Source organism: Panthera tigris, chromosome D4 (assembly GCF_018350195.1).
Source record: "Panthera tigris isolate Pti1 chromosome D4, P.tigris_Pti1_mat1.1, whole genome shotgun sequence".
Lineage (NCBI taxonomy): Eukaryota > Metazoa > Chordata > Mammalia > Carnivora > Felidae > Panthera > Panthera tigris.
The window spans coordinates 69,392,658-69,418,119 of NC_056672.1; the positions used below are offsets into that span (position 1 = coordinate 69,392,658).

At 43.2% G+C, this 25,462-nt stretch overlaps 1 protein-coding gene across 1 annotated transcript; it reads right to left on the bottom strand.

Moving 5' to 3' along the window:
• Positions 1–133: 133 nt before the first annotated feature.
• FRRS1L (ferric chelate reductase 1 like) lies at positions 134–19,979 on the bottom strand. The gene is made up of 5 exons (XM_042964986.1): positions 19,727–19,979; positions 8,846–8,930; positions 6,416–6,554; positions 3,842–4,088; positions 134–409 (listed from the first exon to the last, which is right to left on the bottom strand). Exons 1-5 carry the CDS (start codon positions 19,962–19,964, stop codon positions 237–239), a joined length of 882 nt encoding a protein of 293 aa, XP_042820920.1. The 5' UTR covers positions 19,965–19,979; the 3' UTR covers positions 134–236.
• Positions 19,980–25,462: the final 5,483 nt, after the last annotated feature.

The following is a 25,462-nucleotide window of genomic DNA, read 5'->3' on the forward strand; positions in this document are numbered from 1 at the left end:
AAAACACATTTGAAAGTGCTTAGAAAAATTTTAAGTAACTACTTTCCAAAAGTATGGGATCAATATTAAACAATCTTCTTTGATTAGAAAAGAAGCTTGCTCTTTCCTCCAAAAAGCTGAAATCATAGAAGTCTTTTTTTAAATAATAAAAACTAAAATTATACTGCATACTCTTTAGAAATATATTATACTAAAGACTTAATAATCCATTTAATATGTTGGCTTTGCAGCTGTGGTTAAGGAGTTCCCATCAACAGGTAGAAGGTCAGGGCAACAATGAGAAGCAAACAAAATGGAGAAGAGAAGGTTTGATAGGCAGCCGATGGCATAAAAATGTCTTCATACTTGTAAATACTGACAACACGCTCTGAAGTCGGTGGTGAGTCTATATCATGTCGGGTGATAGAGCCTTTAGGAAAGAAAGCAAAAGGAAGGGGGTAGTCAAAAAAAGCGCACAGATTTAAAATGATGTATGCAAACAACAGAAAAACTAGACAAGTCTTTCACATTGAATACATAAGCGGGGATTATAAAGATCTGGAATCACGTATTAGAATCATCAGAATTCTCCATAATGTTTGTACATACACAGAAATAGAAAGAACATAAAAAGTAGCTAAATTTACCCCAAAAGGCTGGCTTTCATGAATCCACACCCCCCTACCAGAACAATACTATTGATCTATTGCACCCCACTTTGTTGCTTCTTAGCACTGTATGAATGCCTACTTACAAGGTGTCTGATGAGTTTTATCTTACTAATACCAAATGAAAAACCGTATTTTGATTTTAAGCAGCAAGAGCTACTATTTTTTCCCTCAAACAGATCTTTTATATAATGGATCATCAACAACTCCTGATCATGTCATACTTGCTTACAGATGGAAGTCTCTTTCATTGTCTGTGGTACAGGAAGTGGTGGCCTGCCCGGGCCAGACCAGAGAGTGTGCGGTGTGCTATGTGTGCATCTGTATGTCTGACAGGCAGAGTGAGGTGGAACAGTAGAGAAAGTAGGAGGATTCAGATACCAAACAAGTGTTCGGACTGGAGACTTTTTTTTTTTTTAATCTGGTGAGACATGTAAAGAGAGGAAGGCTGTGTGTATGGGATGCTTAATAACCTGAAATTGATTCAAAGTGCCTGACCTCCTGAATAAGTCACATGGACCTCGGGTTAAGGAGACTACAGGCATGTGAGTTCAATACAAAGGCCTCCTTAGAAATAGGGCTCAGAGGGGTGCCTGGGTGGCTCAGTCGGTTAAGCGGCCGACTTCAGTCAGGTCATGATCTCATGGTCCGTGAGTTCGAGCCCCGCGTCAGGCTGTGGGCTGATGGCTCAGAGCCTGGAGCCTGCTTCCGATTCTGTGCCTCCCTCTCTCTCTGCCCATCCCCCATTCATGCTCTGTCTCTCTGTCTCAAAAATAAATTAAAAAATTAAAAAAAAAATAGGGCTCAGAGTGTTTTTTATTTTTCTTAACGTTTATTTATTTTTGAGACAGAGAGAGACAGAGCATGAATGGGGGAGGGTCACAGAGAGAGGGAGACACAGAATCCAAAACAAGCTCCAGGCTCTGAGCGGTCAGCACAGAGCCCAACGTGGGGCTCAAACTCACGGACCGCGAGATAGTGACCTGAGCTGAAGTCGGAGGCTTAACCGGCTGAGCCACCCAGGCGCCCCAGAGTGAGTGTTTTTTAAAGTCCCATCTGGCAGGGAAGCCCAACAAATTTGACACATTAATTGCCTGCTCCAGGGTCCGTGCTGGCTCCTGTCAACACAAATTCAAACTCCTCAGATTGGCATGGAGATTTTTCATTTTTTCTTAATAAAAAAAAATTTTTAATGTTTATTTTTGAGAGAGTGTGGGTGGGGGAGGGAACAGGGAGAGAGGTAGACAGAGAGCCCAAAGTTGGCTCCTCGCTGTCAGCACAAAGCCCGATGTGGGGCTCGAACCCACTCACCATAAGATCACGACCTGAGCTGGAATTGGACACTTAACTGACAGAGCCACCCAGGCGCCCTGGGAAATTTTTCTTTCAGCAGATCCCATCACCTCTCCCACCTAACCTACCTCCCTCATTGGTCACATATGATGGGCTCCAAGGTTTAACCATGCACCTCCACATCAGGCTTCCCTTGAGGGAAACCTAATCCTATATCCCCTTCAAGCCTTAGCTTAAAGTGTATCCCCTCTGAGAGACTTTAAGAGTGTATAAGATATGATCAATAGAGAGTAATTTAATCCACAGAAGGTGCTCCAGAAACAGGAAAAGCACAAGCCCATATATGGGGTAGGAATATGTCTGTTCTGTTTGAGGACAGAGACAAGAACAATTGTCCTGAGAGGGCTAATCAGGCAATGTGGGATCAGACTTGAGGAGGGCTTAGAATGTTAGGCTATTATTCCATTTACGCTAGATGATGACTTTCCAAAGTACAGCACTTTCCAACTTGTAAAGGAGTTTCAAATACTTGTTTTCTCTTAATGCTTACAATGATCCTAGGAGGTTGGTATTATCATCATCCCCATTTTAGATACAAAGAAATTGGAGTTCAGAATTTAGATAAAGGCTGGGTACAGCTACCAAGAGGGAGAACCCACACTCAAATCTAAAGTTTTAGTTTTCAAATGCTATCATTTTAAATGAGTTCATTTCTCCAGGCTAAGATATAATTTATTTCCATGAGTACTGAAAGTTCTCAAAGATATAACTGCAGACCCATTGTTGGTATCATGGGAAATAAGCAAACGGGGAAGGTGTCACAAATCTGCAGGCATCCAAATGATTTCCCAATTAGAAACAGGCAAAAAAAAAAGGTATAAACTCTCCAGACTAATCAATGGAAACAACTCGAAGAAGAAGATTAGGCAACAGAGAGTTGACAAGCACACAGTACAGAAAGATGCAATTAATTGCTAGGAGCCAGAATGAGTTCTCCTACAAGCACCATGAACAACTAACTCACTTTCGTTTTTAGGCCGTTAGGCTTGATCAGCCAGGAGGAAGGCTGAAGACACCATGCAACGTGATTTTGGCAGCCTCCAAAAGGTCTCATGATATCCTTGGGTCTTTGTGGGGGATCTGTTGAAGAGCCTTGCCACCCAGAGTGAGGTCATCAATGGACCAGCATCCACTGAGAAGTTTGTTAGAAACACAGAATCTTGGGTCCCACTCTAGACCTACTGAAACTGCATTTTAATGACAGAGCCAGGCAATTCCTGTACATATTAAAATCTGAGGAGCAATGGGCTAAATTATAGGATAATCTGGTGGGTTTGTGACCACCAGAACAGTCATAAAGTGAACACTAATGAGACGCTTGGTGTCAATCTCTAGAGAAGTCTCAAGATGTCCTTTCCTGTTCAGTATTTTTTACATTTAGAACATAGGAGCTAAGAGTACTCACTGACTTTGGAGTCAGACAGACCTAGGACGGAATTTTAGTTCCTCCATTAATTGTTGTATAGCCTTGAGCAAGTTCCTTAATCTCTCCAAAATGAGGATGATAATATCTATACCTTTCAAGGATGTGGTGAGGAGTAAATGAGAATGTTGTGAGAATTTAATACAGCACATACCCCCACATATAGCAGATATATGATCTGTTCCATTAAGCACACAGCTCATCATAAATTACCTTGTACTGTGCTAGCTACGTATGTGTATTAGTTGTCCATTTGTATGTCTGTGTATTTAAGTCCATTACAACTTCCTGAAGGCAGGATCATATCTCCTTTTTCTGTTGTATCATCCAAAGGGCTTATCACTCTCTTGCCCAAAAAATAATGAACACAAGCAAAGCAGTGTCTGGTGTTAAACGGGATGCCGAAGTGTGAGCTTACCCTGAATGGCTGGACCCCAAGCAAACAGATAATACCAACTCAAATGCAGATCGACAATTGTTTCATCTCTGGGAACGTTCACAGGGCGTTTAAATCTGCAGGTGACCCGATTGTTTTCAAAGACTCCTTCTTCATCTCTGGCAGGGTTTCTCTGAATCTCTTTTGCCCACTGGCCTACATTATAGAAGTGTTGTATGCGGACCCTGCCATTGTCATCATGGACACAGGCCATGACGTCATCACCACCCTAACATGAAAAACAATGGGGGAAGAAGTCAAAGGTGTGTCTTTCACAAACTTTTCTGCTAGAAGGAAATTTCACTCAGATATATCCATTTCATTACCTCTGTAATTTGAAATCCCGCCCAGAGAAACCTATTTTTTTATTAAAAAAGCTTTAACCAAGTGAGTGAAGTTAGCATTACAATAACTGACATCAAATGCCTCCTTATGTGATGTTCAAAGAATACATCTCCAGCTATTTAGTATTCCTGCTGACAACACAAAAGTAACCTAATCATGAGGAAACAATCAAACCCAAACTGAGACTTCTACAAAAAATGATTACAAAAACTATTACAAAAATACTTATAATCTTCACAAGGACTGATGTCATGAAAGACCAAAAAAAGAAAAAAAAGGCTACGAATTGATTTCAAAATAAAGAAATGCATGACAACTAATAGTGTTCGTAGACAGAATCCTAAGTCATAAAATAAAACTTTCTATAAAGGATAGTATTGCGACAATGGACAACACTGGAAAATGGGCTGTATATTTGATAATACTATCTTATTAGTGTTTAACTTCCTGAATTTAATAAATAGATTTAATCTCCAAAGTTTCCAGAAAATAATAAAAATAATATAGCAAGTACCAGCAGCAACAGCAGGGTAGTGAGATAAAGCACGTGTGGAAAAGTGACATCATTTGTTAAAAAAAAAAAAAAAAGAAAAAAGTTTGGAAGTAGACAGTGGTGATGGTTGTATACTGTGAATATAATTGATGCCACTGAAATGTACATTTTACAATGGCTAAAAATGGCAGACTTTATGTTATGTACATTTCACCACAATAAACAAGTTATTTGGTGAATCTGGGTGAAGCAAATGTGTTGCACTATCCTTACAGATTGTCTGTACCTTTAAAGTTTTAAAAAACAGGTCCAAAAAATGGGTGGCTCAGTCAGTAGAGCATGAGACTATTGATCTCAGTGTTGTGAGTTTGAGCCCCATACAGGATGTAGAAATTACTTAAAAATAAAATCTTTAGCGGCACCTGGGTGGCTCAGTTGGTTGAGCATCCGACTCTTAATTTTGGCTCAGGTCGTGATCCCAGGGTTGTGGGACTGAGCCCCATGTTGGGCTCTGCATTGACCATGCAGCCTGCTTAGGATTCTCTCTTTCTCTCGTTCTGTCCCTCCCCCGTTCTCTCCCTCTCTCCCTCTCTTAAATAAACATTAAAACATACACACACACACACACACACACACACACACACACACACCCCAAATCTGAGCACTTCTCACCACTCCCACTGTTCTAACCCTGTCTGAGCTGGCCTTCTCTCATTGTAGAAGCCTCACAACAGGTCAGCTGAAGAGAATAAGGTGGCTCCTATTGATAGAACAGCAGCATGTGCAGAGGTACAGAGGCCCAAGAAAGTCTGGCTGTTGGAAAGCACCCTGGCATAGTGAAATGGCAAATGATAGTGCTACAGAGGAAGGAGGGGAAGAACACAGCAGAGGCACAGAGAGAAGCACAGGTAAGAGACAGACAGCTGCCTGGGATCCTGATGCCCTGCCTGTTCCTGGTCCTGGCTTCTGGTCTTTCTCAGGTCCAGATGTGTTCTTGCCCATGTGTACTATGGAGGAATGAATTGTTGGACTCAATTATTCAATCCCCAGTACTAGTATTACAAACCCACACTTTCAAGGGGCCTCTTGGTAAGAGAAGTGAACTTCCCTGTCCCTTCATTCTGGGCTTCACAGTGTGACTTACTCTGGGCATTGAAATGTTAGCAGATGTGATGTAAGCAGAGGTTGGAAATAAGTTTGGATGGATCATGCCTTTCTGCCTCTGCCAAGAAAACAACATGCCTTGGTAGCTGCTGGTTCCAGAATGATTAGAGAAAACCTGAATCCAACCCACGGACAGGAGCCAAGCCCAGCTGAGCCCTAGCCAAATCACACACATGTGAACGAGAAATAATGCTTATAAACGGTGTAGTTTTGGAGACGCTTCTTGCAATATTATTGCCGTAACAACTAATAAATGCGGGTACCACAAGATACCCTGTATTCTCATAACCAACCCTTTCTTTTGTTTGAGCCAGCTTGAAATTTTTTTTTAACTTTCAATCAGAGAGCCATAACTAATATAGTCATTATTATGCTTTGATCAATTTATTTGCTTTGCTTTGAAAAAGGAAATCAAATGCTAGAAATTCACTTCTCACATTTAACAGTGGCATGGGAACCTAGAGAAACAAAACCATGCCCATTCTCTAAAATCTAAAGTAGCACAGCAAACTGAAGGGAAAAAAAATCACCTTTTATCATGATTCGCGTCTTACCATTTTCTTGTCTGAAGAGAATCCAACTGCTACCCAACCATCTGTGTCGGCGCTCAGTTCAAATTCCACATCAGCCCCTATCATCCGGTAGCTAAGGAAGTAGTCACAAGTCTCTGCATTACAGCCCGGTTTGCCATATCTATAGGACATATCAAAACATATCACTACTTCTTCAGCTACTTATTCATAAATACATTAAGAAGTCATCAATGTATCAGGCACACCTCAGCAAGATTATCAGATAAATTAGATCTTTGCTACCAGGGATCTCAAAACCAGTTTCACTCAGGAGAGAACACAGAGAGGATCTAACTGCTCCTTTTTATCCACATACATCCTGAGGGACCAGAGATGGGAAGGGGCTTCCACAGTGAGTCAGTAGGGCCTCCACTCCCAGCCAGTATTCTCGACATTATATTAGAGCTTCTCAGAGACTAGTTATTACTGAATTATATCTGAATCCCTTCCAGAGGAAAAAAAAAATCTGAGTTAATAAACTGTCTTTGTTAATTAAATGTATACCAGTTCTTCTTTACTTACAAATTCCCATACAACTAAACTAACAAAAATTTACAAATGAAATATAAGTTAAGCTACAGAACCAGGAACATTCAAATTCCCAGCATTCGTGCAATAGATAATGCAGTGTTACTGAAGGTGGATTTTGCTTACCTGCATAGGGGTATATTTGACTATACTGTGCAGGGTCTCTTGGTTGAACATGCTCTTACCACCACCACTAAACACAATTCCACTGAACACAATTCCACATTCCTCCACTTTTATCTATTTGAACCGCTGCAAAACCCTTATATGTACAATACACCAAATGGATACCTCATCTGGTATTCACTGAGCACGAATGCATCAATATTTATAAAATCTGCGCTCTGTCAGGCTACCTGGTGCTAACACAATTACAAATTTAGACACCAGAGTATAGGGCAGTATAAACTGGTTATCCAGATAGTCAGATTATGCAGACATTAATCTTTTTAAGGAGCACTATTGAAATGGAAACGCAAATTTAAACTTTCTTACAGAAGACGTGTGGACCCTTTAAGAATCTGAAAGCCCTAGTTGAGGAACATCATTTTTACACCATTTTCACAATAGCAGAAAACTAGCAACGGGTGAGACCACAGAAGCTCAGGTGGGAGGCATGTGAAGAAACAGGGCACAAGGCTGTCAAGTGCTGACTGAGGAGGCAGGGAACACGCCACAAGGCTGGCAGGTACCCTGAGTAGGTGGGAAGAGATGTAAATTTCAAGACAACATGGAATGGGCTGAAAATGCTGAACGGGGGTAAGGAAAGCTAAAGGAGAAATGAATGTGCCAGAAAACAAGTCACCCTGAAGCCAGCAGGTACTGAAATTCCTTCCCTCCTCAAAAATGTCACCCATTGGGGCGCCTGGTGGCTCAGTCGGTTAAGCGGCCGACTTCGGCTCAGGTCATGATCTCGCGGTCCGTGAGTTCGAGCCCCGCGTCGGGCTCTGTGCTGACAGCTCAGAGCCTGGAGCCTGTTTCAGATTCTGTGTCTCCCTCTCTCTCTGACCCTCCCCCATTCATGCTCTGTCTCCCTCTGTATCAAAAATAAATAAACATTAAAAAAAAAATGTCACCCATCACTAGGCTTAATATTGCTGGCCATGTTCCTCAATAATAGTATTATTTGGATTCTTAAAAATTCCTTAGAAATACCTTTGTAATCCAAAGAAAACTCAAAACCCCTTTATTCAATTTTTTCTCCTTGAGCACTGAAGAAAAGAAAAGAAAAAAAAAATCCAGAACTTCCAGTGCAGTGGCCATCACAACCTTTACTCAAGGACAATTTATCCTAGGAAATAACAAATTCAAAGAGGAGGAGGCTTTTCCAACAATGTGGAGCTGTCTGGATGGGAGGTTCACTGTCTGTATTGGTGTTTGCTAGCTCCCATCATGTCTTGATAGAACACTACTAATAATCACAGAGGGACTCACTAAACCTAAGATAACCAGCTATAATAATCAGTGTTTAATGACTATTTAGTATCACCCAGATATTCCTAAGTCATGAGTCTTTACTTGAAAAGGAACTGGAGGTCTTAGATGTCTATCATTGTCTGTCCCGCTCACAGCCTAATAAGACATAGCCTGTGCCACGATTCTTTTTCATATAGCCAACTGGTTAGGAGTCGATACCTGGGCCAATGGCAGTATGGTCATAAGTGAAAAGCCAGGTCAGAGCATTCCAGTGCCAAGTAGCATTCTAGAGTTTACGGCGTCTAAGACCGAAAACTGGGGTGCCCACCAGAAACAGGCCACATCCCTGCTGAAGCTGTGAGGGGGTGCAGGCCCTGATTAGAATAACCTGTATGCAATTTAAATACTACCTTGAGAAGTAAATCAGTGTCTTAGCCTTAAAGATATCCAACTCGCAGATCTACCAACCTAAAGCATCCCTTAGTCTTTCCACAGTCATCCACTTTGATTTTGGCAAATGGATCCACGGGAGGAGCAGTAGGGAAAGGGTAACCTAGACGGTGAGAATAAACAATGGTTAGAAAATCCAGTGACAGCTTTTCCAAGGAGACGTTTTTCTTTTTAATATATTGACTATTTTCTATCACACGTGTCTAGAAAGGCTTCAGGTCTTAGAAAAGGGCTTTGTTTAAGCCTAATCACCCTCTTCATGATGGTAGGGTGCACAGTACACATCTTTGAGACAGTCTTGCATGTTAACTGAGAATATGTGGCCTTTCCCTCATTTTACAGGCAAGGAACCTGAGTCAGGGGGTGGCATAATTCCATATAACCACTGGCTCACCACAGTCTCTGGGAGTGTGAAAAATCAGTTTTCACGCAGCACATGTGCTCGAAGAGAAAAAAAAAATCAACAATGAAATATATATTTGATGGTACAGGTTTTCCTTTCCATTTATATCTATACACAATAGTAGGATTTTCCCCTTTCTCTGAACTTCCATTTCTCATTAAGCTGTATAGGACATTTTCATATCTCACTAAATTCTTCGAACAACACCATTTCTAATAGCGGAGTATCTTTCTTGCAAGATGACTTAACATCATAATGCATTCAACCACACACTGAAGGGCAGCCCTACATTACGCTTCCAGTCTGTGACAGCAAGATTGTTTTCCTCGGCTGTTAACTCCAGGCACACAGGAACCATGTGTGATTCATCTTGTGTTCTCTGTCCAGCATAGTGCTTGGCATTGGATGGTGACCACATGATTGTCAAATAAATAAATAAAATCACCCACAGACATTAAGAAATGTAAATAAATATAAACTTGAGGCTTTGTTTACTTTGTTCCATCAGGTTATGCCTTATTAAAAAAGCCACCAGGGCGCCTGGGTGGCTCAGTCGGTTAAGCATCCGACTTTGGCACAGGTCATGATCTCATGGTTTGCGAGTTCAAGCCCCCTGTCGGGCTCTGTGCTGACAGCTCAGAGCCCGGATCCTGCTTCAGATTCTGTGTCTCCCTCTCTCTCTGCCCCTTGCCTGCTCACACTGTCTCTCTCTCTCTCTCTCTCTCTCTCTCTCTCTCTCAAAAATAAACATTAAAAAATAAATAAAAATAAAATTAAAAAGCCACCAGGCCACACTTTCTTGGCACACATCTGTACACCATGGACAGTTCATTTCTACTACCCTAGATCTTGACCACATGCTAAAATACAGCCCTAGCTTTTTGCCATCTTTAAGCAATTGAGCCAAATGCATCAGTTTTTCCACTTTTATGCTTATTTTATGCTCAGTCCTAAATCTATTTTGGTACTATAGACTGAGACCTGCCTTAGATGAGGTGGTTTTTTTTTTTCTCTTAACATTTTATTGAGCAACCGCTTAATGCTACAAACTATGTTAAGCATCTGCATATATGTTCTTATTTCTCACTACAATGCTGAGGTTATTTTTTTTCTCAGAATACAATACAATGACTACTTAAATTTTAAAAATTCTATAGGTAACCGGGACGCCTGGGTGCTCAGTCAGTTAAGCAACTGATTCTTGATTTTGGTTCAGGTCACGATCTCACGTTTGTGAGACAGAACTCTGTGCTGGGCATGGAAGCTGCTTAGGATTCTCTTTCTCCCTCTCTTTCTGCCCCTTCCCTGCTTGCACACACGCTCTCCTTCTCTCTCAAAAAAAGTTACTAATAAAAAATAAAAATTCTATAAGTAACTGAAAAAGACAATCTCTTATAATGGTGCTTCTCAGTTTCTCCATATTTTTTTCCTACTTCCTAGCATCTAGAATAATACACTGGCATTACTTCCAGCTCAATAAATGCCAATTATTATTACTATTGGATTATTATTAAGTTTTGTAAAATACACAGAACCAATACTATTGGGTAAGATCATCTCTAGAAGAATGGGTTTCTTAGTTCTAAATAAGAGCAAGTTTTGAAACAAAACTCACTTATAAATGTACCAAACTACTTTATTACTGTTGGCAAAATGGCTTCTCAGGGCTTTTCTAGCACTAATTTCCTATTATCTTATATGCTTCTAAAACTTGAAATGAGAACTTCTTTTGTCAAATGCATTTGGGCACATTTTTCTCTTGTTTTGTAAGATGTTGTATAATAATTTGGTTTTTGTCCCTGGTCCCTGGGAAGAGAGGGCTCTAAATCTTTGGGATTCCCTAGCAGGACTGTCTTTGCTATTCATGAGCCCCTTGGGATCACGTGATTGGGGTTGGTTACCAGAGGGACCAATCAGGTGATTCGAGGTTTGGGGCTGTAAGACAGCCCCATCCCCAGAGGGGTAGGAGGTTGGAGACTGTGTTCAATTATGTAGCCAGTGACTAAATAAATCATGCCTATGTAATAAGACCCCAGTAGAAACCCTGGACACTGAAACTCAGTGCCACTTCCTGGTGGGTGAACAAACTAATATTCAGGAGAGTGACAAGGCCTGATTTCGAAAGAGGGCACAGAAACTGCATTTGGGAGACTCCCAGACTTCACCCTGTGTGTCTTCACCAGCTGTTCCTGAACTGTACCCTTCAGTGTAAGTATAGCACTTTCCTGAACTCTGTGAAACATTCCAGTGAGTTACAGAACCTGAGGGGGTTTGTGTGTAGCCAGCTGATCTAACGGGAGAGCAGTCTTGTTATGGAGCACCCCATTTAAACTGTGTACTCACGCTGGGTTATCTGCACCAGAAATTAATTTCACTAGATTAGTTGGGGTTGGCAGAGCAATATTAAGCACAGCAATATTACAATTTTTTCCTTGAATTTAAATTATCTATTTGGCATAAAATAAGTTTGGACTGTGTGCCAGTATTTAAGCTTTGGTCTCTGAGCTACAACCCAGCCTTCTATAGCCAACTCTATGATGGGCTGAGTACTCTGCAAACCACAGTTCTCCTTTGCCAGCTGGCTAGACTGTCAAAAGGAAACACTGGAGGGAGGCTGGGAGGTAGGAGGAAGGAAAGAAGACCACTCCTTCCAGTTGACTTGTTGTCCACTAGACAAGTCCTCAGTGATTCTACTTCGTCATTGTGGTGACAGATAGTTTCACCTTTTCCAGCTTCTTTCTAGACTCCCATAACCAGCCTCATCATGCCTTCAAAGGAACCATCAGCAGCTGTGCAGAAAGCCCCGTTCTCAGAGGCTGGGCTGCATTTCTGGGGATGGTCTCTTGTCTGAGCTTCTAGGTTCTTACAGTCTCAAGCCTTTCTCTTTGCCCCCACCCCTCCCACCACCCCAGGCCCAGGGCTGGTGGCTGCTTCCTGCAGTTACCGTCTCTGTGCTCCTTTTTGCTTCTCCAGTCCCCCAATACCTACTTAGATAATTCCCAGGCTGGGCATCCTGTTAAAAAAAAAAAAGGCTTAAATATGGTTTCTGTCTTTCTTTCTGATTGGATCCTGATAGAGACTAAATGGATTAATCCTTGAATACCAACGCAATGTATCTGTAAAGACTGTACCTTATTAGCTGTTATCATCTTGATAACTAGCTAGATAATAGTGTTGTTCAATAGGACATTTTACATGCACTGTACAATTTTACTGGAAAATCATTTTGATTGTAGAATTTTAAGCACATAGGTACACCAAATTAAACTGATGGTATTTCTTTGTTTATGGAACATTCTTATCAGTCTATGTGAAGCCCATCTTAATATTTTCCCTAATCCATTCCTAACACCATTTTCCTCCCCACCTTAGACACTTGGTGTAGTGTATTTCATGTATACCCTTCAGCAAAGGCTGGAGGTTTTCACAAAATGAGAACTCTGACATACATATCTTAAAAAAGCAATATTTTACTTGATAAATTGAAAGCACACATTAGTAATAATGGGTACCCGCCAACATAGAGTTGGGGGGTAAGCTTCTCATCTCTTCATAGGGGATGGGCATGCCTGCCCAGGGTAAGGTCCTGCCTTGTTGCAAAAATTCTTTCATATTCCCAACGACACCATCCTGAAAGTCTTGCATGATTACATTATAAATTAATCTCTAAAGTGCCTTCAGCTGAACCTGGATCTAAAGTTGAGGTTCCAGGGCCAATTTTTCACTATGCCAACAGCGCTGTCCTGCCATGCTGTCCACAGCTGCATGGCCATGCACAAGGTCTGGAAGCCCCCAAGCAGAGCAGACTGTCAAGGGCCCACCCAACCTACCAACCACTGTCCACATGTTTATTTTTACATATGTGTGCTCTGGAAAAATAGATAGCTTGTGTATGCTTTTAACCCGCATAAATGACACTGTGTGTTAAATCTCATTCTGTTTATTATTTCCCTTTGGAAGCCCATCCCTATATGTCAATGTGAGACCTGTTATCACTCCTGACTGAGTAGCATTCCATGATGTACATAAAATGGCATTTTCTGAAATAACCTCCGAAGCTTAGACACTGAAATTGCCTTCAGTGTTTGCTTTGTCAAATAATGAAGGAGACGAACTTTCTTACGTGTGTTTCTTGTAGACATACGCAAGAGGTTTTTGTTTTGTTTTAATAAACCATGGAGAGCAATGATTGGGTCCCACCTGTAATTCCACAAAGTTCAATGAGATGAGTATTCGGACTGGGAGCACCAGTTTACAATCTCATCCATAATGCACAAAGTTCCTGTCTCCTCACACCTTTGCCTATACCTGATGCCATCCAACATTCTCAGGATTTTAATCTGTATTTTCCTAAGTACTAATGGGGTTAAATGTTTCCTCATATCTGTATCAGCTACTTGGGTTTCCTCCTCTATGATGTGTATATGTGCAAATATCTTTGCCTTTTTTTTTTAACCTTGGTTTTCAGTCTTTCTTGTGGACTTTGTGTGTATTCCAGATTATCAGTTTGCTGTTTTCACACGCATTTCTTTCCTTCTCGTCTGTCACCAATCTTACTTTTTTTCTCTGACAGTCTTCCTTGGGCCAAAATCTTTAAATTTGATGTAGTTGAGGAAATATTTTTTCTTCTTTTGATTTGTGCTTTTAGAGTCTTGTCTAAGACATTAGCTTCCATTCTAAGGATAGGAAGAGATTTATTTCCCCACACGATTATTTATTGACTTTGTGGTACTGCCTTTCACATTTAGACCTGACCCATTTGGAATTTATTTTTTTATACGATGTGAGGTAAGAAAACAGTTTTATTTTTCTCCCTACATTGAATCAATTTTTCTCAACACCATTTATTAAATAATTCATCTTTCCCCTAGCAACTTATGATGACACCTTTAATAATTTACTGGTTCTCATACGAACATAGGTCTATTTCTGGACTTTCTGCTTTGTTTTTAGATTATCTGACTGTTCCTGAGCCAGGACCACACTATATGAATTACTAGGCTTTGTAACGTATCTCAGCAATTCACAGAACTTGATTCTTCCATGTAAAGGATATATCCTAATTTGTCAATTTCTCTCCCCAAATACTGCTGGGCTCTTGTCTGGAATTGCATTAAATGGATAGGTGAATAGGGGGAGAACTGACATCTTTATAATACCAAGTTACTCCTTACAAGATCATGGTATATTTCCCATTTATTCCTATCCTTTATAGATCTTAATAGGTCAAAAGTTTTCTCTACACAGGACCAGGGCATTCTGTGTTAGGCAAAATTTGACATTATACAGATTTTTGTTGCTATTTTAAATAATATCTTGTTTTCTTTGACATTTTCTAGCTTATTGTTGCTAAAGAAGAGAGCCTTTGGTTTACATAGGCTGATCTTGTTTATGGTGACCTCATTGCATTCTCTTGATTTATAGATGTTTGTTCCTTCTGATTTTCTATGTAAATACTCATATCAAGAGAGAGAAAACATATATTCACACAAAAACCTGTACACAGATGTTCACGGCAGCATGATTCATAATAGCCAAAAATGGGAAATAACCCAGATATGTATCAATTGATGAATATTTGTGGTTTCCATTCTTGTCTAATTCACAGACACTGTCTGTTTCTTTTCTGCAATCCCTTGAGCCTGTTTTGCCATACTCCACTGGGTGGTTAATGGCTTCTGGTTTGCTATTTATTGCTTCTAATTGACTGCTTGGCTCACAGCCTCAGGTATTAATTTAGTACTTGATTCCTTGAAGTTTTAACCAGAAGCTGTCTGTTCAAGTCTGAGAACTACTGCACCAGCCTCTTTCTCTTTCTGAACTGCCTGAATCATCATTTCTGCTTATCAGAGTCATAATGGAGTAAAAATGTCAAGGGACTTTCTATAACGTAAAATATGTAAAGCTCCACACACATGAGAACACCCATTTAGCAAAGCCTTCATCGTGGCACTCCACCATGCAGGAACCTTCAGTTGCCAACTATTCCATCGATCCCGAGCCCCTTTCCTCAGGTTTGCCCACAAAAATACCTCATTCAGCCTGTCCCACTCTATTTCCTAGTGCAGGTCAACAGGGACCCTCTGCTTCACCAACAGGCTGTGGACACCCTGCACCACCTTATCCATAAAGTCAATCAAGAAACCTACATAGTTCTCTGCTACTTTCTAGCTGTGAGTTAACTAACATATTTAAATTTTCTGTGGGTCACTTTCCTTAACTCTGAAGTGGGGCTAAGAGTAGCGTCTCAGTCAGAGGGTTGCTGTAAGATTTAAAGTTAACATGGAGGGGCACCTGGGTGGCTCAGTCGGTTCAGCGTCCGACTTCAGCTCAGGTCATGATCTCACGGTTCATGAGTTCAAGCCCTGCATCGGGCTCTGTGCTGACAGCTCAGAGCCTGGAGCCTGTTTCCGATTCTGTGTCTCCCTCTCTCTGTCCCTCTCTCTGTCCCTCTCCCCCCCACGCTCTGTCTCTTTCTCTCAAAAATAAATAAACGTTAAAAAAATTTTTTTAAGTTAATATGGATAAGGGACTTAAGGCAATACCTGGCACACAGTAAGCACTTATTAAAAGTTAGCTCCAATTAGTGTTATTACCAGACTACATTAATGGAGGATATGTAGTTAGATCATATGTAGATTATTTACCTTTAAAGAACTTCCAGATTGGTAGGGTGATGAGCAAAGGATCCACATACAATACATGGTACAGGTAGGAAGAATATAGGCAGATGAAGGAATTTGTGCCCTTTTCCCTGAGCTCTGTCCTCTCTACTGTCTTACTAGTTCTTACCAAGTAGGAAAAACTGTGGTCAGAATTCAATGGTCAGAAACTCATTGATTGGGCCACATTTTACAAGTGGTCACATCACTATGCCTTAAAGATAAGCAACCATGCATATGTTTCCTCTTTTCCTTCCAAGGCAGGGCAAGCCAGCTACCACTATTCATATGGCTGGCAGTAAGACTTTAGGACCTGCAGATCTTTCTGGCAATGAGACGAGAGCAGGAGGCTTTACTTGGGACTTAACGCTAAGCTAACAACACCCAACTAAGTTTTTTCAGAGAACCCTCAGAATAGGATTTTTGTCCATAATCATGAGGTGATCTGTTTTACATTCTGTTGTTCTGCACATATAGATTCTACCTTAAGAACCTCAAGAGGAAAGGGTATGAGTGGTAGAATTCAAGCACCAAGGCCCTATAGAAACTCCTGATCACAGAGAATAAAAAGGGTCAATGGTAGGGTTAGATTGTATGATACGAAAGAATATCCTCACTTGGTGGCAGAGGGTGGGAGAAGGAGAAAATCATGGAAGGCTCCCTGAAAGAGGTGGCAGTGGAGGAGTTAGGAATGTAAGGATTAGTTGTATAGGCTAAGGCCATGGGAATCCCTACGAATTCTGAGAACTAGCATAATAAAACCAAAACAAATTAAATTTAAAAAATGAACAGTTAGGAGGCAATTAAAGATCCCAAATCAGCCAGTTTTCAGCCTCTGGCTTTGGGGGTCTTGGACTATCTGGACACTGGAGAAATGGTTTCTAGACAAGGTTTCAGTGACTCCTCCATCCCCATTATTCTCATTGCCTTTTTCTGATTTCACACTACCAGGTCATGTTTTCATTGAAAACTCAGTTAGTTGGCTACTTTGAACCAGAGAAGAGAGTACCCTGCAGAGAGGAAACAGGAAGCCCCATCACTAGATTTGTACTGATAGGAAGAGTAGTTTACAGGCACTATTTCTAGGTCTTCACTTGTCACTTCCTTCAAAATCAATCAGCAACCCCCCCCCCCCACTTCCTTCTCCACTGAATTCATCCCAGGAAAATTCACCTCTCATTTCCTGAATGCATCAACTATCTTGCACCTTCATGCTATGGGGCCCCACGACAGCATGGGACACTGCTTCCTGACATCTTCTTTCCCTTCGCTTTCGGGCTTAGGACATCCACCTGGGACATTTCCTGCTTCTGCTTCTCCCTCTCAGGCAGTCCCCAAAGGCAAGGTCACTGGTTATTTCGAGGGATCTTGCGAAAGCCTGTATTCAGGACCCATAGGGCTAAAACCGAGGCCCAGAGATTTCCGGTGGAGGTGCTGCCCCTGAGAGGCTCAGCCCACAAATGTCCCCACTAGCACCCGCCAGATGGCTGTAGGACTGCATCTGAAGATGCGCGAGACTACTGGAGAGAGAAGAAGACAGTGAAAGCCCAGGGTGAGCAAAGGGGAGGAGTAAGAGATGGCTGTAAAATGAAACTGGGCCAAACAGAAAACTCCACATAAAGGAGTTGAAGCTTCATCTAATGAGCAGGTTGGAACCATCACGGATTTCTGGGGGTTAGAGCCAAGCTTCAGGCTGTATGTGCAGAATGGGTGACAAAGGGAAGCAGACAAAGTAGGGATGTCTACACACATCGCATGCCCTGCTGCCCCTGTGGGGTCACCTCACCTAAAAGCCCTTCCTTTTCTGTCTCACCAAAGTCTTTCGTGCTTCCTAGCTCAACTCTAGAAAATCTTCCTTGTGGCCTTAGCTGCCTGATTGATGTCTATGTTCATAAACCGTCTGGACTCTACAATTTCATTCCCTCTGTATATACAAACTGACATACAGCGTCTGCCCCTGCTCTCCTCCATTTGTGCCCAGTGAGAATATGAGCTCTTGTGTGCCATGTGTGAGTCACCTGGCAGTGTGCTGGGCTGACTACCAACAGAATAAATATGTATTAGATGCTTTCAGAAACAGATGGGCTTTGAAATGTTTATTCTTTTCCAGAGTGATAGATGCTACTTCCGCTTGCCATCCTCCCACTGCCCCTCTCTCTCCTTCCCCGCCCCCCCACCTCGGCCATATGGCTGCCCAGGTAGAAGACTACATTTCCCAGCCTCTCTTGCAGCTAGGTCATGTAATTACGTTCTTGCCGAAGGAACGTGAGCAGCAGTCATCTGTGCAAGCAGCCTGAAAGGTAACTGCTTGTCCCGAACCTCCTCTCTTTCGCCTTTCCTCAAGCTTGAACGAGGACATGCAAGAAACCCAACTTCTACCACACCGATGAGGACAAAGCTTTGCTGGAAGGTGGAACAAGATGGAAGGGGCGTAGGTTGCTGAATGTCCTTATGGAACAGAGCTGTCCCACCTGCCCAGACCAGTCAGACTCATGTGAGGAAAAAAACAAAGTTATCTTACTTAAGTCACTATATGTAGGTGTCTCTGTTTTAGCACCTGAACCTCTACCCAACTATTTCCCCAAATCCATTCTTTCCATTTTGATACAATAATTCCATTTTTTTAACTGGGCATCTTACTTCTCAGCTAAAAGGCCACCTTTCCCAGCCTCCTTTGAATTTGCATGTGACCACATGACTAAACTGTGGCCAATGAAGGTAATCAGTGACCTTCTGCCCACTTCTTCCTTCCCACTGCCTAGAAAGTGAATGTAATGGCTGGAGATCAAGCAGCCATTTGGGACCATGAAGTTACATGCTAAGAATCGTGAAGAAACAGAAGACCAGGATCCAGTGTCTCTGATGAGCACAGAGCTTCCGATACCAGCCCAGATTGCCTACTTCTAGATTTTTTCACATGACAGAGAAACTTCTATCTTATTGAAGCTATTAGTGAGTGCTTGTTGTATGCAGCTGAATCGAATCCTACATAGCAAACATACCCAGCATCATATCAGTTGCAGGGACATTTCAACCCCAATTTTATTCTTGCATATCCCTCTTAGCAGAAGGAAAGGAAAATCACTACTTTCTAAATTGCAGCAGTTAAGAGGCCAGTTTCTATTTCTTCTGCACAGAATCAGCTTGGCTTTTGTGTTCACTGAAGCAACACCACAGGGAGGTCTCTGGCTGACAAACCCCCTAGTCTCTGGGCCCAGCAGCCCCCAACAATGGTGGCTCACACTAGGGGACCCTAACGTGTGTGGTAACAGAAAAGAACTGGGACGAAAGTGGGGAAGGAGCTATGCCCCAGCTCTGATGGCAGGGCAGTGAGCAGGAACAGAACGCCGGTAGGTTGGGGCCCTAGTCACCGCAAATTTAGGTCAATACAAATAGGGAGAAAATAAGGCATCACTTTAAACTGTGATTTCTGCTCCCCACCAGCTTCCCTGCTCTCACACACCCCAGGCCAGATGGCGGCCTCCTCCCCTACCACCCGTTACCCCAACCTCGGACAGAGAAAGTGGAGGCCACCCGCTGAGACCTGGGGAGCCTAGGCTCAGCCCCACCGGTCCGCAGCCTCGCCTCGCAGACCTCTGCTGACCACCTCCCTCTCCTGGCCTGTAAAGCAGGAGGCGGGTGAAAGGGGCTGACGGCTCTTCGTGTGCCTCCTGCAGGCCGGCGGGGGTCTGAGTAGTGCACTCCCCACCCCGGTCCCCGCGGTCCCAGAGCTGCCTCCATTCGCATCCTTACCAAATCGCCCCTCCGGTCCCGCTCCCGCCGCCCCCTCGGTCCCCCACCCCCACCCCGCGTCTCCCAGCCGCAGCCCCTCACCCTCCTCGGACAGGTAGCGCAGGTCGTAGAACTCCCCGGCGAAGGTGCCGTAGGAGGAGTCGTGGCGCGGCACCGCCTCGTCTGCACCGGCGTCCCCCCGCGCTCGGCCCCGGGGTCCCCGGCCCCCAGGGCCCGCGCCGTCGTCCGCGGGGCTGGCGGCGCAGGTGGCGGGCCCGGCCAGCAGCAGCAAGACCAGCGGCACCCAGGCCCCCGGGCGCTGCCGGGGCGGCTGTGCCATCGCTGCGCACGGATCCCGAAGCCAGGCCGCTCCGGCCGCAGCGGGGGCGCCGCGGGCGCCGGGCCGGGACTGCGCAGCCGCTGCCGCCGCCAGCACGCGCCCGCCCCCGCCCGCATCCCGCGCAGCAGCGCGGCCGCGCTCCCCGCCAGCCTCCTCGCGCCCCGCTCCTCGCTCTGCGCATCCTCCAGCGGGCGCGAAGCCTTGGTCCTGCCTCCTAGCATCTCCTCCCGGCTCGGACCCTCCCCTCGCAGCTTGTCTTCCTCCGCCCTTTATTCCAGTCTCCCCATCTCCCCTTCCTCCCTCCACGAATCCCCAACCCCCACCACACACACAGATTTGGCCCTTCTAGACCCTTGCTCCTGTGCGGTCCGCGGGTGTGCAGCATGGGCATCCCAGAAAGCTCGCTAGCATCACCAATCCCAAGCCTCACCGCAGAATCATGAGTCAGGATGTGCGTTTTACCAAGATCCCCAGAGAGCTCAGTGCACATCCAAATTTTAGAAGTGCTCCCCGGAGAGTGTACCTTGGACACACCTTGCCAGAATTCCTGCCTTCCCCCATCATCTTGTTCCAGACTTTTTGTTTTATATGAAGCACTTACTATGCCCATTATTTCTTGGGATCATATCAGAAGGAAGTTAAAATAGCAGGATCCCCACTATCTAGATAGGTAAACTAAGATACTTAGAGCCAGAGCTGAAACTGGAACCCAGCTTTCGGGCCGAATTCAGGGCTTATTTTCCAGAATTTTGAAATGTGTCAACAGTGGAGACGACTGGTGCCCTTGCATAACCTAACCCCTTCAAAAGGAGGCAACTGTCAGAGTGGCTAAAATTAACAACTCAGGTAACAACAGATGTTGGTGAGGATGTGGAGAAATGGGAACCCTCTTGCACTGTTGGTGGGAATGCAAGCTGGTGCAGCTGCTCAGGAAAACAGTGTGGAGGTCTTTCAGAAAATTAAAAATAGAATTACCCTATGACCCAGGAATAGCACAACTAGGAATTTATCCAAAGGATATAGGAGTGCTGATACATAGGGGCGCATGTACCCCAATTTTATAGCAGTGCTATTAGCAATAGCCACATTATGGGAAAAGCCCAAATGTCCATCAACTGACGAATAGATAAAGAAGATGTGGTTTATATACACAATGGAATACTATTCGGCAATGAAAAAGAGCGAAATCTTGCCATTTGCAACAACATGGATGGAACTGGAGGGTATTATGCTAAGTGAAATAAGTCAGTCAGAGAAAGACAGATATCATATGTTTTCACTCATATGTGGAATTTGAGAAGCTTAACAGAAGACCATGGAGGAAGGGAAGGAAAATAAAATAGTTACAAACTGAGAGGGAGTTAAACCATTAGAGACTCTTAAATACAGAGAACAAACTGAGAGTTGATGGGCGGGGGAAGTGAGTGACGGGCATTGAGGAGGGCACTTGTTGGGATGAGCAATGGGTGTTGTATGCGAGTGATGAATCATGGGAATCTACTCCCAAAGCCAAGAGCACACTGTAACTCTGTATGTTAGCTAACTTGACAATAAATTATATTTCAAAAACAAAACAGGCAACTGGTTTAGCCTCAGCAGGCAGCGCAGATCCTGGCAGGACTCCACCATGTGTGACGACCACACTAAATTCTCTACTTTCTCAAATCCATTCCTGCAGCTTGCAATTCCCTTTGCTTGTTTACTTAGCCATTTGCCCACAACTCGCACTTACAACATGCCAGATCCTAGAATTTTGTGTGTGTGTGTTTTATTTTAAGTAATCGCTATGCCCCACATGAAGCTGAAACGCACTACACTCAGGTCAAGAGTCATGCTCCACCCAACTGAGCCAGCCAGATACAACCAGGTCCTGGAGATCTTTTGATGGTTTTGAAGTGATAACTGCTCAACTGTTTTTGGTTAGAAAACATGGATACAATTCCTTTCATGCTGGTATTGCAGAGCCAGCATTTTTAGCCTGCTTTTTCTATTTCTTTTTATTTCATTGCATACACAAAGAAAATAATTATGGTGGCAGAAAAGCACAGAGGTTCCAAATGCAGGCCCAGAAGTCAGACTGTTGTGCAACAGTATATCAGTAACCTCCGTGAAGGCAAGGAAGCTTAGGTAAGATGACAGAGGTAATGCTCAGTAGGGTTTGGTGCTAGAGATACCATGAATGTATATGCAGAAGATTATGAAATACAAATATTCAAAAGAAACTAGTGATCTCAACCTTTTTTGGCCCAGGGTAGATGAGAGATGGGGCTCACAAAAGTACTATGTGAACCAGAGGGCAGGTGTTTGCTATTGTGTAGCAGCTGGCACGGATGGTGAGTTGTCCAACTGAAATTTAACACGTTTAGCCTGACAAGTGAATCAGGTGTAATTCATGAAAAGCTTGGGCTTTGTTAGGTCTCCCAATACACCAGTTGTTACAAGAAATAGATCAGATTTATTGCTCTGAAAAAAGATGAGGGGTGCCTGAGTGGCTCAGTTAAGTTGGTTAAGCGTCTGACTCTTGGTTTCCGCTCAGGTCATGATCTCACGGTTCGTGGGTTCGAGCCCCACTAATAGCACAGAGCCTGCTTGGGATTCTGTCTCTCCCTGTCTGTCTACACCTCCCCTGCTAGGCCCCCCGCCTCAAAATAAACAAACATTAAATAAATAAATAAATAAATAAATAAATAAATAAATAAATAAATAAATAAATAAAATTTAAAAGATAAGACGGGAGCATCTGGGTGGCTCAGTCCGTCAAGCGTCCGACTTGGGCTCAGGTCATGATCTCACAGCTCATGAGTTCGAGTCCCGTGTTGGGCCCTGTGCTGACCACTCAGCCTGGAGCCTGCTTGGGATTCTGTGTCTCCCTCTCTCTCTGCCCCTCCCCCACCAAAAAATAAACAAACATTTCTGGTTTTGGAATCCAAGCTGTTATCTTTCACTTTCTTTTTTATTCCCTTCATTTTAATAACTACAATTAACAGTGATGGTGCCAGATAGAAAGCAAATGAAAACCAGGTCATTCTTCCAGTAAATTGGTCTGATAAAACAATGTGGGCTTTTTGTTGTTGCTGTTGATGGGGGGGGGGGGTGGTGTTGGAGGTGGGTTTGCAACCATAGCTTAAAATGAGGCTTGCAGGTAATCTGGATCAAGGGACCTGGAGTCCACGGACTCAACGGGGGCCACAGATAGGTTCCAGGGGTGGTGTAAGGGCCTTATGATATTGCTGGAACATGTGATGCATGGATTTGTTTTTTTCCTAGGGAGAATACTCCTAGGTATCACTGGTCACTCAAAGTCTGCATGCGTCACCAGCACCTTGGAACCTACTCCAGCCCTCAATTCCCTACTGACTTGGCTGCTTCTTTTCATGGAGTTCTCCCCCAATCACTTAAATTACCTTTGGGATTTTCTTTTTATAAGATTTGAGCCCTGGTGGGAGACCTGTTCCCTTCTTTGTTACATCCCAGGTTTTTCAGAGACCTTCTGCTCCCCGGTGATGTGAATTCGCTGAGCAGCCAAGAAATACTGTGATTTTTCAATAGTGTACATTTTCTGGGGGAGGCACATTTCCTGAACATTTTGAGACTACTGGCTAACCAAGAGCCAGAAATTCAAATAAGAACTTACAGATGCACCTGAGTTTAATTTCATTTTCATTTTTAAAAGACAGCACTTTTATTTTCTCTTCTCATCAAAACCATTTCTCTAAAACAACTTTTTTCTTTATAAAAAGTCCCTCTCAGTGCTGCATTACAGTGTCTGACCAGTAACAGATATGCCCATTCTTCTGACCGCCTAGTATATGTGATTTTTTTTCCCCCACTTTTGGTTGTTTATGAAATACAAGTTATGATCTTGGTAGTTCCTCCAAAAGTGAAACACAGAATTGTCATATGACCCAGCTGTATTCCAATCTCAGTTATATACCCAGGAGAACTGAAAACATATGTTCATACAGAACTCGTATATGAATATTAACATTATTCATAATAGCCAAAAAGGAAAAGCAACTCAAATGTCTATCAACTGATGAATAGATAAATAAAATGTGGTACAGCCATACAACGGTATATTATTCACCCATAAAAAGGAATGAAGATTGATACATGCTACAACACGGATGAACCTTGAGAACATTGTGTTAAGTGAAAGAAGCCAGGCACGAAGGACCACATATTGTAGGATTGTATTTATATGAGATGTTCAGAATAGGCAAATCCATAGGCAGAAATCCAGAGACAGAGAGTAAATTAGTGGTTGCTAAGGAGATAGGGAGGTGGGGGGAATTGGTGGTCACTGTAGATAGGCAGTTTCTTTTTGTAACGATGGAGATGTTCTGGAATTAGTGGTGATGTTTGCACAACATTGGGAACATACAAAAAAAAAATTTCAAGTTTTAAAAAAACTGAAAAAAATTTGGGGTGCATTCAGATGGAATCTTCTGAATGCTTTAGGACCTAGTTTCCAAATATTCTATGCCGTCTGCAATCCACAAACTCTGTGAACTGCAGGATTCCCAGGCCTCTTGTATTACCCCCACCCATGCCCACCAGGAGTCTGTGGCCCACAGTTTGGAGCCCTTATTCTGACCTGATTATGTCAGTAAGCTGAGCCCCACCCCCGGACATAAGGTATGTGTTGTGTGACCGTATGGTGCTGTCGTTTGTTTTAAGTATATAAAAAAGGTGAAGCAATTATAGCAATTCATTTTTGTCCCTAGGAATTCACCCAACACGATGTCATCTCCTCAGGTCACCATGCCAGGCACCTGTCATTACATTTAAGTAGGCAAATAACCAGGACAACTGCTGAAACAGTGGAATCTTCTTGATTTTACTGGTTAGAGCTGAGCTGCCAAAGGTACCGGGTTTTCATATACAGTAACAGCCAACTTGTTGCGATCAGACTTCCAGTGACATCGACTTCTGAAGCAACTGTGAACCCAGGGGGATGTGGGGAGAAAAGCAGGAGACTCAGAGCCTCCTGAAAACAGCGTCCAAAAAAGCCCATGCATCCCTCCTCAGTAGCAAAGCACACCTGACACATAGGTCATACTTGGTCTCCTGGCTTCCCCAAGAACACTTCCATTCTGCCCTGGAGGTTTCCATCAGAGAGCAGGAAGTGAAGAGCAGAAGACTCAGAAAGCAGGTTAGAAGAGGAGGAGGAGGGTGCTGGATTGGCAAGAGGTTATAACCCTAGAAACAGATAGCTTCCCAGTCTTGTACAGGAACACATTTGTATCATGTGCACAAGATAAAGAACAGGTAAAGCTGTTTCAAAGTATAGCCAGGGGTCATGCAGTATGGGAGTAAAAAGTCCCAAACACCACAAATGCCCCCAGATGGCTTCACCAATAGAGCAGAAAGCAGTAAAATTCATCAGTGAAAACAGCACAATAATCCGTGAAAGGCAAAGCCAAGCCCTAGGTATTTTGATAGCTCCTGATGACATCACTGCACCACACCAAGGTACAAAAGGGGCTGATTTTTAC

Coding starts and splice junctions, on each gene's coding strand:
- FRRS1L (XM_042964986.1), bottom strand. CDS start 19,964: ATGGCACAGCCGCCCCGGCAGCGCCCGGGGGCCTGGGTGCCGCTGGTC. Junction 8,931..19,726: donor GCGCTACCTGTCCGAGGAGG/GTGAGGGGCTGC, acceptor CTCACCGTCTAG/GTTACCCTTTCCCTACTGCT. Junction 410..3,841: donor TTGGGGTCCAGCCATTCAGG/GTAAGCTCACAC, acceptor TCTTTCCTAAAG/GCTCTATCACCCGACATGAT.